Source organism: Palaemon carinicauda, chromosome 8 (assembly GCF_036898095.1).
Source record: "Palaemon carinicauda isolate YSFRI2023 chromosome 8, ASM3689809v2, whole genome shotgun sequence".
Taxonomy (NCBI): Eukaryota; Metazoa; Arthropoda; class Malacostraca; order Decapoda; family Palaemonidae; genus Palaemon; species Palaemon carinicauda.
In genome coordinates, this window is record NC_090732.1 from 55,629,014 (window position 1) to 55,648,831 (window position 19,818).

The following is a 19,818-nucleotide window of genomic DNA, read 5'->3' on the forward strand; positions in this document are numbered from 1 at the left end:
AAACTTCAGTCATTTTCCAAAATAATGAGACCAATGTGACCTCTCTATGATGGAAATTGAGGCTGTGGGCGCGATCTGAAAAAAATATGTTGAAAACCCCTTCAAAACGGAAAACGCCTGGGGGTAAAGGGATGGGAAATTCCAAATATCGCGGGGGTAAAAGGGTTAAAGAGAAATCTTGCAGTGGGCCAAGTTCTGAAGACTGGCATTGGGAAATGCCAGACCACCTTTACGGCCTTTTACTTGAGGGAGTTTACGCACAATACCTTGGACATCTTTGTTCTTTGCCCTGTGGTAGCAGCTCAAGCTATTGTCTGACCTCTCCAGTTCCTCCAGGACAGGGAAATCTCTTGTCTTGATTTTATGGGATGTTTGGCAGTGTGAAAGCATTCTATAGGCGATCCGCCTTTCTCTCTGTCTCCTCCCTTGGAGTTCCATACATCAAGACAAATCCTCCCAGGTAAGATTGCTGGAGTTTGTTTACAAGTATTCTCCCCCCATCTTTTGCTAAGCAGGGAAGACGGTTGATGTATAAACCCTTTGCCTTTTGATTTTGGAGTTTCATCCAGTCACTGTGACCCTAGGGTCGAGTGTCTCTTACGTTCACGCACTCTGGTAGCGCGATGCTCTTACACATCGCGCGCGCAGTCTCTCAGACCCCACCATCATCATGTCGGGTCAAGAGACAGGGGTAGGTGGATTTAGACCTCTGCTCTCATTCGAGACCAGGTCTATATCCGGGCAGTTAGCTGTCCACAAGCAGCAAAGGCAGACCTCCCACCAACCAGTGAGTCTTCTTATATTAAATGATTACGAGGTTTGTATATGGCATCGGAACAAATGACAATTTGTCCTAAATTGTATTTTTCCCTGCTATACAAACCCGTAATCATTTAATATAAATGCCCGCGTCTACCACCCCTCTCATGTTCCACATGAGCCTCAAGCGTTTGAATGAGGAAAGCGGGCTGGTGGGGGGGGGGGGCTAAGCTCAGCCCCATACCGCCAGCCAACCAATTGGCACAACTTCCTGGTTTTCTTTCTCTTCGGCTGTTTCAGCTGAGCTGAAACGAATTCCTATATTAAATGATTACGGGTTTGTATAGCTAGGAAAAATACAATTTAGAACAAATTGTCATATTATTTAGTTACATATTAGTTTATTACCTGATTTTGTTGAAAATTTATTTCTTTAATTTCAGAGGAACATGTGGAACATCATACTCTGATTTGGCTAACCCTAAAACAACTAGAAGGATAGAAAGCATCGAGACTTTTCAGTGTAATGGATTTTTTCTTCCTAGTTATATACATCTGCTGGTTAAAGAGCTAAGGTATTACCTTTTTTTATTTATATATTATTGATTATGAGGGTTATTAAAAAGCTTCTCAGCCTTTGGCCAAAAGGATGAGTTGCAACTAATACTTATTGGCGTGATTTCATACTACAATCACTTTTAGGACTGTACCCCTAAACTCAATTGTTTGCCTTTACCACACAGCATTTGGAGGCCTTTGAAAGTTAATAGGTATAAACAAAATCTCAGATTGTTCTTACACAATAATGCAAACTAACTTCATTTACTACAGGGGATAGAAAAAAGCGAAAGCTTTAACATGGTAGTTAAAATCTTATTAGAGGTGTAAACATACCAGCTATAGTTCACTGGCCGGAAGCTCGGAGGCACCCGCCCATACCTAAGCACTTTGACTCCAGCCATAAGAGTGTGTGGTCATCTTCCTTTCCTCGGCAAATTTTGGCAGTATTACTAATTCTTTTACTTCTTTTGTTCCAGCGTGTTTCTGTCTGTTTGTGATCATACCATTGTAGGACAACTTGAATCGCCCAGTAGAAGAGCATGTGTCGCTTAGTCCTGCAGACAGCAACGAGGGAAACCGGTCCCCTCCTTGTCCTACTGCTTTCCTTGTACAGATATCATCTCGTCACTCTTCTGTTCCTTATGAGTATTCTATCTCTTCAGGACACGCCCTTCAAGTTGCGAGACAACCTCATTTCGCTTCAACTTCCCGAAGGACAAGCACATACACACCAAACAATCTCATCCTCATCCCCTTCCTTCTCCTGCTAGTTTATCTAAATCTTGCCTGATGACAACTCTTTGGCTCCAATCCTTCACAGAAGTCGTCATTGCAGGAAGAGTCGCACCCTCATTGCAGGTGTAATGAATGTTCTCCTTTCATCGTCAGCGCTCCCCACAAGCTCAAGGACAGCGTTCCTCCTCGTTCTTGGCAGTCTCTCCATCAGGATCGAGCTCTTCATGTAGCCATTGCTAGTACAAAGCTTGTAAATCCTTACCATTGCTAGATATCCAGGCGTTGCTATTGCCCTCGTGACATCGTTGCTCCTTGCCATCGTTCCATTGCTTGGCACCCTCACTGCATAATCAAACTTTGAAATGGCGTTCTCACATCTGCTCACTCTCGCCTTTGCAACATCGTCACTCCTTACCATCATTTTCCCACCGAGCCTCATCTTCGCATTCCAGGTATACCGATTCTCCATGATCGTTTTGTCTTAGCGCCCCTCCAGAGGTTCCCTGTCACATTCAAGGTGTTCATCACTGACACTGTTAGATAAGCACAAGTATTCACCTCAGTGATCCATGAAGGATTCTCTTAAAGCTTTCTATTAGGCATTCATCTCCAGAGAGATATTCTCCGACAACTAAATATTCACATGCCCAAACTCTTCTCCGACAAAAGAGGAAAGTAAGAAGCAATCCAGGAGGTCAATGAGTTCCTCTCCAGTAATGGTGGCCAATTTGCGAGGGTTAGGTTATGAAGACAGGCGCGATTAGGGAATACTGTAATCACGAAAGCGTGTTGCCCTAGTGTGGGAGAACTCCTAACCTAACAACTGTGCCATTGCCTATGGTCGGATAATTAAACCACTAATTACTGCCTAATATGGTTTTTACCTGTACCTGTACTTGGTTTCTATCACAAAACCGCGTATCCGACCCCATTTCAATCATTAATCATTGCAAGAGACCTCGAATTACAGTATGCATAATTTTATTGTTTTTTGATTTGCATTTCTTATTACATTTTGTGTTTGTTTGATCCTCTTTACATGATGTTAAGGTGTCCGTTTCTTTCAATATAAATTTGAATAATAAAGGAAGACTAGGTTAATTACACCTTCATATTTTTACTCCATTTATTTGATTATGTCTATCATGAATATATAATCTCGGGACAGTATACCCGATATATTGGAAGGAGTAAGTTTAAGTAACTTAGGGGTAATAGTGTTAGCGAGTGACTTAGTATTGAATCTATATGCTTCGAAGGTAAAGATCTTTAGCTTTAATTTTTACTTTACAATACATCACTGCTCCCATCCATTGCCATTATCTCAATAATTACTTAGCGTAAAATTCTTGTCCTGCATCTCACTGGGGTCCCTAGGATGGAGTCAAAACAAAGCCTAAGAGTGAAATAGCTTTAGACCTTCCAAAGCTTCGGTAGGCCATCAAATTACTTTTATTTCACGTGTGGAGTTTTCAGGCCTCTGGATAGAGTAGTTTTTTTTTTCTTTTTTTCTTTTGCATTTAAAGTGACAGTATGTGAACTATGTCATCAAAGTTTAATTTTTGGCTCCCTTCTCACAGTTAAATTAGCATAATTTAGATGTGTTTAGTGGAGCAGAGCCAGCACCGGAGGTGGCCATTTTGGACCGCTGTCGTACGCCATAAATGCTTTATTTAGTTAGTAGTACGACATTCTCGGTATTTAGCTATAATGAAATTCTAGCTATTTACGCAAATTATACTAGTAAAGATAAGATTTTCACATGTAATATATCCTCTTCTGATAAAACGTTTCGATTGTATACATTAGGGGCTCGGTGGTATTAGCGTAGCCGAGATCCCGACTCAAGTTAGGCTAGCCTAACGCGTTTTGGTATACTTTAGTAACGTTTCCCCCGTTTATCCTCTCGTATCGTTTTATTAATTCAATCGGAGATATAGATATCTCCTAGAATTACTGTACTATCATAATTTGATACTCTTCTCTTTTAGAGAAATGAGGATAAACCCTTCCTTCCCCCTGAGATCCGCCAGCCCAGGTGGCAACCCTATCTTTCGTCTTGCCATAGAGTACTGTACTCCGGCTTGACTGAGATAGTGTACCTGTCCATCCTCTTTGAAATGCGATAGTAACTCAGGGTATTCAGTCTTGTTGCCGGCAACGCTACCGATGGGGGATTAGTCATTCCCCTGCCGGTTACACTGTTGCCGGCATAGGAAGCCCGGCTTCCCTAGTCCACAAGCAAAAGTGGTAGTACAATTGCCGCCACCTTTCTCCCTTGTGGACTAGAAGACATATCTTATATCCGGCAATGTCTCAGGCTAAGGAATCGTTATTCCTCTGCCGCCCAAGACGGCACCGGCATAGGAAACTTCGTTTCCTTGATTTGCAGCCGAAAGCAGGAGGCATACCTGCTGCCTTCTTTCTATGCAAAATATAAGACCCTTTCCCCGTCACGACCCCTGTGGCCGTTATTCTACAATCACCCCGATTGCCGGGCTGATTACGATGCCGGTCGGGCTCCTACAAAGGCTGTTAGGTTACCACTTCGACCTTCTCTCTAACGGAAGCAATGCTCCGGGAAAGGTTGAGCCGGCCCTGACGGCTGCCGGTGGGAGACCCACTACAACTTTGAGTATTCTTCAGTCCTCCCTTGGACTGCTATCCACAAACCCTGTAACCAGCAGTGCAGCTGGCAACAGATATTGTGGCAGGATGGAAGCTAGAATTAATACATTCTATTCCCTTCAATTTGAATCCTCATTCTGGAAAGAAGGCAGTAGAGACAGTAGTCCCTTCAACCCTAATTATTGTACTAAACTATAATAATATGGTAGTCCTTCTCTCCATTAATTTTCTCTCTCTGTCGGCTAGTGCCGCCAGGTATTAGCCTAGCTCCGTTGTATACCGGCAGAACTACAGTATAAGATTATACAGTAGCCAGTATTCCTGCAGTATAGCAAATACAGCAGTTAGAAAACTTTAGTATATAACATACTGTAGTATGATTTTCCAACATACTCTGTTTATCCTTTCACTGTCCATTATTGTTGTGACCGCTAAGCAAATGTTGAGGTGAAGCATTCCTTCAACATTCTGATGTATCCTAGATCATCGGAACACAAATTTTTACCCTACAGTATTAATATATCACTTGTGGGGAAGTTAGTGTTAGTATACACTGACTTCAGCTCTTAAGTAATAAAGCTATTCCACCCTATATTTCCCTAATAAGGAAATTTAAAATATTAATATTGAGGGAGGTCACAGCAATTGCCTGGACAGGAAACACAGATATGTGTCTTTCCTATTGCCTTTCTAGCTTACTATCCTAAGCTGTAATTTTAATAGTAATGATTACTATTTAATGCATGTGAATGTATTTATCAGTATGATAAATTACCCCATACTCATTTCACTCTTTCTTTCCTTACAGGAAGAGGCTAAGGTGAAGTGTGCGGTTATGTACTGCAACCACAAAAGCAGGGACTTTTGTGGCCACAAGATGTGCAGGTCTCATGCCCCCTGCTCCATCGCAACTGAAACCCTGAGTCATTGGGATCCGAAGGGTTGCACCGTCTGCTTGGCCTTAATGTCCGAGGGTTTTGGTGATCCCAAGACGACGGAGTCGAGGGATACTGCAAGGGAAACACTTCGAAGGTGTGTAAGAGGGTTCCAGAAGAACTCTCCGGGACCTTACCTGCCAAACGAAGCAATGAGAAGCCTTCTGTTCCCTAAGGCCACATCTGACGCGGTTGTGCCTCAGGCACAGGTCAAGCTTCCCTTCATACAACTGACGATAGAGGCTGACATTAACAAGGCTTTAGAAGGCATGGACATCCATCAAGAAAGGATGTCAGAGGTGTCCTCAGACACCGAAAAGGATCTTCTTCAAGAAGACCCTGAAGAAGAGGTGGCCCAGCCACCGGAGGAGGAAGAAGGATCCGTATTGACAGTGACGGAAGACCCTCTACTGTCTGTGACGGCATATCAACCTGTGCCGTCAACCTTTTTGGCCCTAACCCCTCAACTGGACCCGCTGTTATCCGAGGGCGAAGCGCTCATGTGCAGATCCAATTGATGATGGAAACGATGCGCAAGAAACAGCAAGAGATGAGGAGGGAAGTCAGGGAAGGACACCGCTCGGCCGCTTTCAGCGGCTCCCTCAAGCGTGTCAAAGTCTGACTTACCCCAATGCTCCGAAACCAACCTCTGGAGGTATGCGAAGTTCATGCCCATGATGAATGGGAACTACATCTCTGAGAAGACCCTCTTAATGAGAGAATGCCTTGATGAAGTCATTGAGCTTCAGCACGGCATTCTATTCCCGTGCTGAAACTTGGTGAGGGCCAAGAGTGCTCTCGAACTTGGGGAAATTACTCCCCCAGTTCGAATCTAAATTTATCTCTTTCTTATCTTTTTCTTCCTCTTTATATTGCTTCAACCTTCTCCTAATATTATAAACTTAATTTCATGTTGCTGTCCCAACCTTATGAGTAAAATTTCCCATATGTATATGTGTATATATTTACATATATATGTATGTTTATTATTTTTTTTTTTCATGGCATGGATGTTTCTACATCTATTATTGCCGCTTGGGCGGATGTTTCTACATCCGGTATTGCTGCCTGCTTTGATGAATGGGAAAGGTGTCACGGTTGTGAGGTGTTTGTGCTCAAAGCTATATGGGAGAGTATTGGATGATCTCAGCCATCCCGAAGATGGTTTAGACCTTTTAGGCGGAACTATTCTCAAGTGTTGGGTCTTCGTAATCCATGGGGATCCAATGCTTGGGGTAGGACTCTCGGCTTTTGGCCGGAAGCCGTCATTACAGATATGGGGAGGATGATTCCATAGTTTCTTGGTCTTAGTCCTAACAGGCGGGTTCAGCTTACACCTGTGCCCCATATCTGTTTTGATGCTATCCTTCGGGTAAGGTATGGAGTGAACCATCTGGGAAGTATACTCTCACTGTGCCGGTAGTGGAGAGCGCAAATTTCCTTCCCAACATGATGCCTTAGCGTTCTCAAGCAGGTAAATCAAACTATTTAAAATATCACTCTTCTCTTTTCTTTATTCTAATGGATTCTTGTGACAACGACCCCACCTCCCCTGGATATGCTGACTCGCCCCCGGCACTGTTTACAACCTCTGACAATTCATTTAACGAAAATTACGTTGACGACGTACGAACTAAAAAGGACAATTCTTTAAACATTCGAAAAAAGGGTAATTTGGGCAACACAGAAAAACTGAATGTCCTGCACGTTACCCAAATCCCATTAGAAGCTAATTATGATGTGCTACATAAAATATTTAAGTGTTATGGATTACAGTGAACCCTCGCCACTTCGCGGTTCGACCATCGCGGATTCACCACTTCGCGGATTTTTTCCATAACCCATATATATACAGTATATATATATATATATATATATATATATATATATATATATATATATATATATATATATATATATATATATATATGTATGCATGTATTTATGTATATATGTAGGTATGTATATGTGTATACATATAAATATATATATATATATATACACACACAAACACACACACACACATATATATATATATATATATATATATATATATCTAAAGTAGGAAGATGTGATGTAGTTCTAAGGGAAAAGTATGGGAAATATGTCTGGGTAATAAGCAAAGCTCTACCTCCAGTTTGTTTCTTCATTATGATCAGAGATAATTGTAAACAAAACATTGGTTGCCATTTTTTATCGTGCTTTTTAGCGTGTTTAGGAAACTCATGATATAAAATCACCTTTAATATTTGTGCCTGTTTTAGTTTAGGGTACTGTAGTACATGCATTAAGTGTTCTGTACATTAAAGGGTAGTTTGTTAACAGTACTACGTACAAGGGAAGGTTTTAAAAGTCTGAATATAAATGTTGAATAAATAGGTAAATATGGTGTCACTACTTCGCGGATTTTCACCTATCGCGGCCGCGTCTGGAACCTATCTACCGCGATAAACGAGGGTTCACTTATAAAAGAAATTAGAATTAAACTTCAAGATGATAATTGGGATTCTTGGTTATCATTTAATTGTCACGAGGAAGCATTTAATGCAAGCCGTAACATTGTTAATAATAAAGTAGGTAATATGAGTATTAAGGGTGCTCTGTGTGATGGGGCACCTAAAGATCTGGATGTGTACAGACCAGCAGACTGGGTTGATAAAGATATAGAGGTAGATATGCCATCCCAAAGAAAGCCAAAACCACCAATGTGGCTTCTTGCTCAATCTACAGGAGGTATGGAAAACTATTTCAAGATCTGCAAGTTTCTTCAGAGGAAGGTAGGAACGCTCGCACCTGGAGATATATCATGATTCAGTAAGAAAAGTTACTTGATAAAGGCGAAGTCATTCACACAGTCTGTTATATTGTCCAATTTGAAGACAGTAAATGATGATATAAAATTGGACATCAAACCCATCTAAACTTTAACTATGGAAGGGGAGTGGTTTTCAATAGGGATCTATATGAATTTACCAAAGAGGAGATATTGGCTATGTGTCCACTATCAGTGTGGAAAGTACATAAAGTACCTGGAACATCAATGATTGTTCTTACTTTCCAGGATGCTGATGTACCTTTCCACATAGACATAGAAAATGAAAGGATTAGAGTTCAACCTTTTAAGCAGAAGCCACTGCAATGCTATAATTGCTTTAAATTTGGGTATCCTTCCAAAGTTTGCAAGAATGATAAAATTTGTAATACTTGCTCCAATATTTACCATGGGGAATGTACACTTGAGGCAAGGTGCTTAAACTGCCACTCTTAATCATAAATCTAATGATAGGAGCTGCCAGTTTTATAAGTTAGAAGAGGCTGCCCTCAATAAATCAATTATTAAACATGTAAGTGTGGTGCATGCCAAGAGATTATTAAATAAATTAAATACCTATGCAAAGACATTAAAAACAGGAGAAAAAGTTCCTCGGGAATCATCTCACCCACCTAGTACTGTAGGTAGTTCTCGAAAAAGGAATTCACCATCTATTGATAAAGTGCTGCATAAGACAAGAATATCTCCTTCTAAAGTTTTACCATTGAGTATCAACAAAAGGACATTGCCTTCCACTATCAAACCTTTGTCCTCCAGTACAAAGGATAGTACTAACCTCTCCCAGGCCATATCCTTGCCTGATTTAATGGAGATTCCACCTGAAACCAAGTTATCAGGTGTACCTGCAGTGGGGAAGGTACAAAAACCTGGTAATTCACAACCTATTAATCGTAAAAGAGAGAGACCTCCATCTCTCTCAACCCCTTCCATAAGAAATGTTAGAGTTATGACATCAAATAAATATGATGTTTTATCTGTTAATGTTTCCGATCAACCAGAAGACAATTTAAATAAATCAGAAATTCAAGTTGAGGTCCACCATCCACCTCAACAAATAGATCAAAAGGATACAAAGAAAAACACAATCGTAAAACCCAACATAACAAGACCATCTCTGAAGAAACCTACTGGAAATAATGTTAGATTAAAAACTGCTAATGGGAAGACCTCATCCAAGATGTCTTCCAGAAATAATCCATAGTTTTCTACTCCATTTTGCAATGGAACTGTCAGGGTTTAAGGGTGAAATTTGAAGAACTTGAGCTTCTAATTCATGAACATTCCCCCATAATTGTATGTCTACAGGAAAGTATGCTTGATGCTAACACTCCTAGTCCTTGAGAGTATGTTAGCTATAGAACACCATATAATCATGAAGCGGGGAGCCATGGCAGAAGTCTCATGTACGTTCATCGAGATGTTCCCCAAATACCTATGTCTACAGTGAACCCTCGCTACTTCGCGGTTCGACCATCGCGGATTCACCACTTCGCGGATTTTTTCCATAACCCATATATATACAGTAACATATATATATATATATATATATATATATATATATATATATATATATATATATATATATGTATGCATGTATTTATGTATATATGTATGTATGTATATATATATATAGGTATGTATATGTGTATACATATAAATATATATATATATATATATATATATATATATATATATATATATATATATATATATATATATATATATATATATATATATATATATATATACACACATATATATATATATATATATATATACATTATATATATATATATATATATATATATATATATATATATATATCTAAAGTAGGAAGATGTGATGTAGTTCTAAGGGAATAGTATGGGAAATATGTCTGGGTAATAAGCAAAGCTCTACCTCCAGTTTGTTTCTTCATTATGACCGGAGATAAATGTAAACAAAACATTGGTTGCCATTTTTTAACGTGCTTTTTAGCGTGTTTAGGAAACGCATGATATAAAATTGCCTTTAATATTTGTGCCTGTTTTAGTTTAGGGTACTGTAGTACATGCATTAAGTGTTCTGTACATTAAAGGGTAGTTTGTTAACAGTACTACCTACAAGGAAAGGTTTTAAAAGTCTGAATATACATGTTGAATAAATAGGTAAATATGGTGTCACTACTTCGCGGATTTTCACCTATCGCGGCCGCGTCTGGAACCTATCTACCACGATAAACGAGGGTTCACTGTATACGTACTACCCTGCAGGCAGTGGGTGTACAAATTGATATAGGGAGAAAATATACAATATGCTCTCTGTACTTACCTCCAAATGATAATATTTTATATGATGATTTAGCAGAGGTCATTCAACAACTCCCTCAACCATTTCTCTTACTGGGAGATATGAATGGTAGACATCCTTTGTGGGGTGATATTTTGGCAAACACAAGGGGCAATATTATCTCATCAATTGTGGAGAATAAGGATGTGGGACTCCTTAATACAGGAGAGCCCACGCACTTCTATGTTCAGACAGGTACCTTGTCATGCATTGACCTTTCAATTGCAAGCTCTAACTGCCTTCTTGATTTTGATTGGAGGACATTAGATGATTGGCATACTAGTGATCATGCACCAATCATTATAAACACCAACAAGGGTCCGCCTTTACAAAGATCGCCACGATGGAATCTTGACAAGGCAGACTGGGTTAAATTTTGTGAGCTAAGTGAAATCGAAGGGAGTGCAGAACAGTTTGAAAGTATTGGTGATGCCATAGACCTACTGAATTAAACTCTCCATACAGCAGGAATCAATTCGATTCCCAAAACCACAGGACTATTCAAAAGACGACCAGTCCCGTGGTGGTCTTCAGAATTAACAGCCTTGCACAGAGCCACCAGAAAATCTTTGACTAGATTGCGTAGACGCCGTACAGATGAAAATTTGCTAACGTACAAAAAGTGTAGAGCACTGTTCTGTCGTGCCATGAAAGAAGCTAGACACCAATCATGGGTGGCTTTTGTTTCCTCCATTAATAGTAGAACACCACTATCTTCTGTATGGAGGAAAGTAAAAAAGATTGCAGGCAAATTCACCCCAAACCCACCCCCAGTGTTGAAAGTGAATGGTCAGTATGTGACTGAAGGAAATGAAGTTAGCAATGCCCTGGCTGACCATTTTTCAAATGTATCGTGCAAGAGTGTAGCAGCTCCTGGTCACCAGTACAGGAGCATTGAAGAAAAGTAAATTATAAATTTTGCAACAGGAAGGGAAGAGTCATATAATTCTCCTTTCACTGAAAGAGAATATGATTTGGCACTTTCCACTTGTAACGATACAGCCCCTGGTCCCGATGGAATTCCATATGCAATGATTAAACATGTACATTTTAATACAAAGTTATTTATTTTAAGCATTATTAATAGAATATGGCATGATCATAGTTATCCAAGTGTTTGGGAACTAGCCATTATTTTAGCCTTTTTAAAACCCGGTAAAGACAAGTTTTTAGCAGCAAACTACCGACTTATTGCATTGACATCTTGTTTATGTAAAATTATGGAGAAAATGGTCAATGCAAGACTGATGTGGTACCTTGAAAAGAAGGGTATTTTATCACCGACTCAATGTGGATTCAGAAAAATGCACTCAACAACTGATGTGTTCATAAGACTTGAGTCCTCTATTTGTGAAGCATTTGCTTCCAAACAGCACCACGTGACAGTCTTTTTTGACTTTGAAAAGGCATATGATACCACTTGGAGATATGGTATACTTAAAACAATTCATGAACTGGGATTGAGAGGAGAGCTGCCCATATTTATTCCGGCATTTCTTTCAAAAAGAGTTTTTCAAGTGAGAGTAAGTGTCAGGAAGGAGTTCCTCAAAGGAGTGTGCTGATTGTAACCCTTTTTGCTCTAGCAATTAATGGGATATCCTCAGTCATTCCCCGGGATGTTCTCTCAACATTATTTGTGGATGATCTCTCAATATCATTTGCTGGAGCTAGAATGGCAATGGTTGAGAGGAAAATACAACTCTCAATTGACAAAATTATCCAGTGGGCCGATATGAATGGATTTAAGTTCTCGACAAGTAAAACTACTATTATCCATTTTTGTCGTATCCTGGGAGAACATCCAGACCCGGATATATACATTAAAGGTCAACGGATACCATGTGCAAGTGAAGCTAAATATTTACGTTTGATATTTGATTGTTGGCTTACATGGGTTTCTCCCTTGAAAGCATTAAAAGCTAAATGTCTCGAGGCTCTGAATATTTTAAAAGTATTGACCCATACATCAGGGGGGCAGACCGCACTACTATTTTGAAATTATACAAGGCCTTGATTTTTTCCAAAATCAGTTACGGATGTGAAATATACTCCTCAGCCACCCCAAGCCGGTTAAAGATATTAGAGTCAATACATCATGGTGGTATTAGATTGTCCACCGGAGCATTTAAAACCTCACCTATCCCAAGTCTCCTTGTTAATGCTGGAGAGTTACCTCTAGATCTTTACCGAATTTCTGCTATTATTCGGTATTGGTTTAGATTGCAAAGACTCCCTAATTCTTTAGCCTTTCAGACTGCAAGCCATGTAAGTCACTCAACATACTTTGAGTTGCACTCAAAATCTCCTCAACCTTACGGGTTTTGGGTGAAACAATTTTTAAACAGTCTTGATATAATTAGAATTAAGGTGCTTCAATTTAAGGTATCATCAACGCCTCCATGGAAATTACCAGAGATATCTTTTTGTAAATATTTTATTGGAGTTAAGAAGAATATGACTGACTTAGAATCCAGGTCTCTGTTTATGGAACATGTTGAAGAACATAGGGGATTGACTTGTATATATACTGATGGCTCCAAATCTGAAGCTGGCATTGGATTTAGAGTACATGGTAATGGTTTTAATTGTAGAGGTGCACTTCCTCTAACAGCTTCAATATTTACTGCCGAACTGTATGGCATACTAACCGCTGTTGAGAAAATAGCGTTGGAAAAGGAGGGTAATTTTACCATTTTTAGTGATGCAAGGAGTGTCCTTCAAGCTTTAGAAGTTTTTAATTCTAATAACCCTCTAGTTTTAAAGATTTTAGAATGGCTTTTTATTATTGGAAGGAGAGGTATAATGGTTCGATTTTGTTGGGTTCCAGCACATGTAGGTGTGTGTGGGAGTGAGAAGGCAGATTCACTGGCAAAGAATGCAGCATCAGAGTTGGTGCCAAGAAGGTATCCCATTCCCTGTAATGACTTCCTACCTAACATCAAGAAATTGCTTTGCAATAAGTGACAACAGCACTGGGATAGCCTATATGGCAATAAAATGAAAGAGGTAACAAATGTCATATCTCTTTGGAGGTATAACATGATGCCCCGAAAATGGGAGACGTCTCTTTGCCGTCTCCGTTTTGGTCACACTCGGTTGACACACGAGTTTCTGCTGAAGGGCCAACACCAACCGTATGGTGACGACTGTTTGGTACCTCCAACAGTGAGGCATTTGTTGATCGAATGCCCCAATTATAATAACTTAAGGAATAGATATTTGTTTGTAGTCCATGAGCCAGACACTCAAATTTTGGATTTGACTACCACTAAGGGGGACTAATAGCCATTGTGTTTTTTAGTAAGCTTAGTGTCTGAGGTACATGAAAACATGTGATGGACATTTCAGAAGTCCAGCTTAATACCCTTATGGCGGCCATCTTTAAAGATGGCCGTCGTTTTTACGAAAATTGACCAGATGTCAGAAATTTGCCTCCTGCCTTCCATAATTTTGTTTCAGACCAAATCTAATTGTTTGATATTATAGTATACAAGATTATCAAGGAGAAATACGTACTTTTGGGTGAATTTTTAACATAATTTATTTTCAAATCATAAAAAATATGAGAGAAAATCACAAATTTTTGCATTTTTTCAACTTTTTTTTTTCATTTTCCTTGTATTTGTCATAAGTTTAGTTCTTACCTAAGTATTACCTGACTCTTAGCCTAATTAAGTACCTCCTTGTAAAAATATCTGCTAATCCACGTGAAATATTTACATACAAATGACATGTGCAATCTCATTCAGATATTCCCTTCCATCTACGACATTGAATTATATATATACTTGTATATATTATGGCAAACATACTGTCCCTAGTAAATTGTTTTATGTTTTGAGTAAAATTCAACATATTATAAACTTATTATGGCATATTAAAAACACACATTACATATAATGAAATGGGTGTTCTCTTTTTGTACCTGATCCACAATTTGATATTCAGTCCTCATCACTTTCGGAATCCTCAGAATCTAGTTCTATTTCTTCTTCTTCATCAATCACGTTGGAACATGCTGTAAGCTTACAGGCTGCTGTGCATTTAAGTCCATTTATAATGCATGAGCAGTTTGCTGGTTGACAGTCTGGAACATTTGCAGGACATTAAACGGAGGACAACTTCTGGGGCTGGCATAGTCGTCATCCACTGAATCAGCAGATTCCCTTCACTCATTGTCCATCCATGGCCATCTTTTGGATTTGGAATACAAGGGAAGTTTTCAAGGCTATTCCTCCAAATGGCTGACTGGTAATTAGCACGAAGTGTGTGCTGGTACAAAGTGTTCTGGCAAGGTGGTAACTGGCCTGATTCAACATCCCCTTGGCGGCTCTGAAACATTTCGTACCTTAGTTGATTAACTCTCAGACACTTTGTGTTGCGCGAATACAATTTACATGTGAATTCTTCAATGAGTTCAAATATTGCACCAGAAAGCTGCCAACTTGAACCAAGTTCAGAGAAAGCCACTTGATATTTTTGGTTTTGAATGATTATTTTTAATGCCTTCAGCTTGCCTTGTCCAGCCAATGCACTAATAGTGTCGCATCCAGTCCATGCATGAAGGCCCAATAACGCATGCCTCACACCATCCCCAATAGCACTACTCAATTTGCTGGTGTCGACCAGTCTGATGCGCAGTTTAGTGCCCCTTCTTATGAATATTTGACTCTTTATCAGATGGCTCAGAGCAAGACAAATGATTAAAACATCTGTGTCATCTGATATTAATAGCAGTGAGTTGAATTCTTCTCCTGCATGCTTAGCATGTAGAAGCAAACGAGTATCAGCTTCTTCTTGACTTGATGCCAGTTCTTCAACTATTTGACAGTCATTCTGGGTGAGTTTCAGACATTTGTTTCCAAATGTTACAAACATGACTTTCTCTCCAAGTTTCACTCTTTTCTCTGGATCTTTCCAGCTTTCAGCCAGGAATGCAGTCAGGTTGTTCTTGCTTTCTGTACAAGTGAGCAGCCTCCTCCAGTTCTTTATCTTATGGCCTGGTCTAATCTGCTTAAATGCTATACCCATCTGTGAACCATGTCCACGGCTTTCCCGTTCAGCAGTCTTGATTGATTGGTCTGTATAGATATCAAACACTATATAAATTCTTTTACTTTTTTGGCTTACATAAAGAATCTGACTAAGCACTTTATCTGATAACTCATCAAAAGTATGATTCTCTCCTTGGGTCTTTTGAATGAGAGCCATGGCATCAATAATTGTAGCATGAGGCTCACTTATTTCTTCTGCTGGATGTACTTTTCCTTCCAAATGCTTCCCCAAAACAGCCTTATTGGTTTTCTTCATAGTGCCATCAGCATTAGCTAGTGCCCAAGGTAGAGGACCAAGAGGGTGACTGAAAACATCTAACATGTCCAACTTACGGTTCTGTGCTATCAGAAGCATGTTACCAAAAACCCTGCGATCTGCCTTGAGCATTACTGTACTTCAGTCTTTGTTCCTTTGATAGTTCTTCCTTTCTTCATGTTGTGGAAGGTTTTCAGGTTCAGTCTGTTTATGGTATCATAGAATCCCTCCCCCTGCTGTAGACGCTGTACTTGAAACTTTAGGTACGCTTCCTCTCCTTTTGTTTTGCTGACAATAAATCCTGGGAGACCTCTGGGGGCGCAGCTGATCCAGTGGAAAGGCTGACTACATCTAAGGGATCTTGCTGGAAAGGATTGGTCCAGTTATTTTCAAGCAGATCTACTAGTGATGATACGTCAGCTTCATCTCTCATAATGCGAGTTACTTCAAGGTCTGGATGACTTAGACTTGAACAATGGATGGATATTCTTTCCCGTAACTGCCTCACAGCAGCAGCTCGGTGTTCTGCTGTTAAATAATAGCGAGACACAGTACCAGGTTTAAGACTAAATCCACGTGTACCACCAGCAGTTTGGGTGTCCTTGTTGACAGTTTCTTCAGTAGTTTGGTCTTCTGCAATGCGTGCAAATGGATTAGTTGAACTGAGTTGTACTGAAAATCCACCATTAAGAAAATGAGCATACAACTGTGGAAAATTCTCCTTCAAATGAGTCATCTGTGCATAATACACAGGGAGATATCTGGCATAGTTGGTTTTGTCCATTGCAAAACACCAAGGAATTACCTCAAGAATGCATGCTATATGAAGCAGCCAGTCACCTTCCCTGTCAGCTCACAAGAGCCCAAGAAGTGTCTCAACCATTTCTATGTATGTCATCCAGTATGATGCCAACGGACCCTTGTTTTTCATGTCACACATATATTCATGGAACAGCTGCAAGACTCTTTTGCAAGAGTTGTTTTCCAATACATCATGAAAAATTGAAGCACAAATGTTCTGATGCAGTTCATTTAGTACACCTTTAGCTTCAGATAAACATGGTAGAGCATCAGGGTGTTTATCTTCTAGCCATTCCTGAAATGCATGCCAGGCAAGCCTCATTAAGGCTTCATACATGAGCTTATGAAAACGTACTGCTCTGTTGTATTGTTTTCCTTCTAGCACTTTGTTAATAGATCCCTCAGCAATAACTCCAGATTCCACAGCTAAATCCCGTAGTCCTGCATCACCATACATTTTTCCAATTGTAGACATAAAATTGCATATTGTGTGGAAATTCCCCATCATTAATACAATCTTTCCATATTTTTCTGGATACTTCCATGCAATTTCTGTTGCCTTAGCAAACAAAGCTTGATCCAGGACAACTGCTATGCTGTCTAGGTGGAGTGATGACTGAATAGTGATGGATTGATGGAGGATTTCCTGTACAGTTGTCATTTCTGTTGCAGGAGAATTTATTGTTGGTAGGTACCCAACTGTGTCTGATGCAACTGGAATATTGTCTCTGGTTAAAATGTTGAAGCCTGTCCACGAACTTACTGTTTGATTTGTTGGGTCCTGTGCTCGCTCTTTTATAAATAGAATATTTCTCTGCTGTGCCCTCCAAGCAGCATCCTTTAATACTTCAGAAAGGTCAGCTGGTGTTACTGGTGCTGGACCATTCCTTTTGCCTGCAGTATACACTGGAAGTGGTATGTCAGAGGATCTGATTGTTCTCTTTTTGTCCTTTTTTTCTGATGGATAATTGTGGTTTAGGTGGGGTACATGTCATCGATTTGGCCTGTACAATTATTCCATTCACACGATGTGAAGTTCCTGCTCCACTGAGTATCTCCTCTTGTCTTGTCAATGTTATCAAATTCTAGCACTGTAGGAACACCAGGATGGATATCTGAAGGTAATGGGAGCCTATTGTTATCTGTGTTCTCTAGCTTTTCAAGACAGAGTGCAGTGTCAATCTCTTCTAAAACTGAATATGAACATGAATGTCCCAATCGATTCAATGTTTTAATCAGCTCAACATTTCCTGTAAGTGTTTTTACAACCAAAGGGAGCAGGACATGCTTGGGTGTAAGCACCTTACATACAGTCACACCAGAGATAATGTCTTGAGCAATAGACCATGACAACCTATTAACACGCAAGGTGGGTGTCTGTTCTTTTCCACAAAGTAAGATGCAGAGAAACTTCATGAGATTGTCTGGTATGGGCAAATATCCTTCACTAAGTTCTTGAGGGTGTGGAGGCCATGTTTGTTCTGGGATTTCACATTTTATTTCATGGCGTAAAAACTGGGCAATCTTGACTATTAAACAATCAAAGTCATCATTTTGGGTATATGCCTGAAGTTTGTTCTTTAACAGTACATTTTCATTAATGACTGATTCGTACGACAAATTGTCAGGTCTCAGATAGACCAGGTGAGATATGGTGAAGAAATGTAATGCCTCTCCAAACTCAGCCTCAAGTTTACGGCGTACTGTAGATGGTTCTTTGTGGCATCCGTAACTTCATATATTCCTTTCTGATTCATGAAGGTTATAACCTTTGATGTGAGCTCAGTTAAGGGAAGAATTCGTGGTTTATTGAAAAGATCATTACGAATAAATTCACTCAACATTTTCATAGCTGCTTTCTCCACTTTTTGGTATGGATCCTCTTCCTGCTGGTTGTCATCACTCTTTTCAGGTTTAGTACGAGTGTAGCCTTTGTAACAGGATTTATGATGGTGTGCCTCTGCTGCAACAATGTCTCTTGATGTGATAGCAAGGATTCTTTCATCCATACGTTGAGTGGCAATGTCCCTAATCCTTTTATCAGCTCTTAGTTCAACTGCTGATTTTAATGGCTCCCTGGTATTTGTATGTTTCACATATTTTGATGTTTTCAAACAGAATATGCACACCTTATCATACACTGTAGATTGAGGGGCCGGGCCTTGTCGGGATGATTCCCTAGGCATAAAGGCATCATCTTCTTTGAGTTCCAAACTTTCTTGGTTTCTTAGCTTATCCAGGGCCTTTTTATGAGTGAAATTAGATCTGCATTTTCTATGATATAGTACACTTGATAAAGCTTTTGGGAATTCTTGTGCCAAGCCAAGTATTGGTTCATAGTTTCTTATTTCTGCAGCTTCACGTAGGGTAATCCAGGAGGCTTCATCTTGAAGACTACTTAGTTCATTCAGTGTGGACACTTTCCCACATATAACACAGCTCTTAGGGTCCATTCTTGGTCGCTTTGTTGTTACTTCTTCATCAGCCATTTTGGTAGCTAAATAAGTCAAGCCTGAAAGAAATATTTAAGGGCCGTTCAAATATTATATCGCCATCATATTAAATGTGTCAATAATTATAAATAATTATTAATTCTTTTCTGAATTCTCTCAAAACACAAAAAAAGACAAAGCATTGAATAAGTGAGCAAATATGAACAAAATGAATGACTTAAATATATAGGTAATGGCATATATACATATCAATATACGTATAAATGTATATGACACTAGTTTTTAATTTGACAAAGCTGTGAACAGAAAATACATGGTGACCATTTGATATTTCAACAAATAACAATATTCAGAGGGTGAATATGAGCAAAACATGAAAAAAATTTAATGAAAATGTGACTTCACACAAAATAATGAAAAAAATGAGAGAAAAATCAAATTTTTCACAATATTTTACTGGATATAAACAAATAAA

At 39.4% G+C, this 19,818-nt stretch overlaps 1 protein-coding gene across 4 annotated transcripts in view; it reads left to right on the plus strand.

Annotated features, from left to right (window-relative positions):
• The window catches only part of LOC137645735 (ribonuclease P protein subunit p40-like), a 677,401-nt gene that overhangs the window by 638,523 nt on the left and 19,060 nt on the right, over positions 1 to 19,818 (plus strand). For all 4 annotated transcript variants that reach the window (XM_068378626.1, XM_068378623.1, XM_068378624.1 and 1 more), the window contains one exon: positions 1,203 to 1,334. In XM_068378626.1, the coding sequence (XP_068234727.1) occupies positions 1,203 to 1,334 (132 nt within the window). The remainder of the gene's footprint in view (positions 1 to 1,202; positions 1,335 to 19,818) is intronic.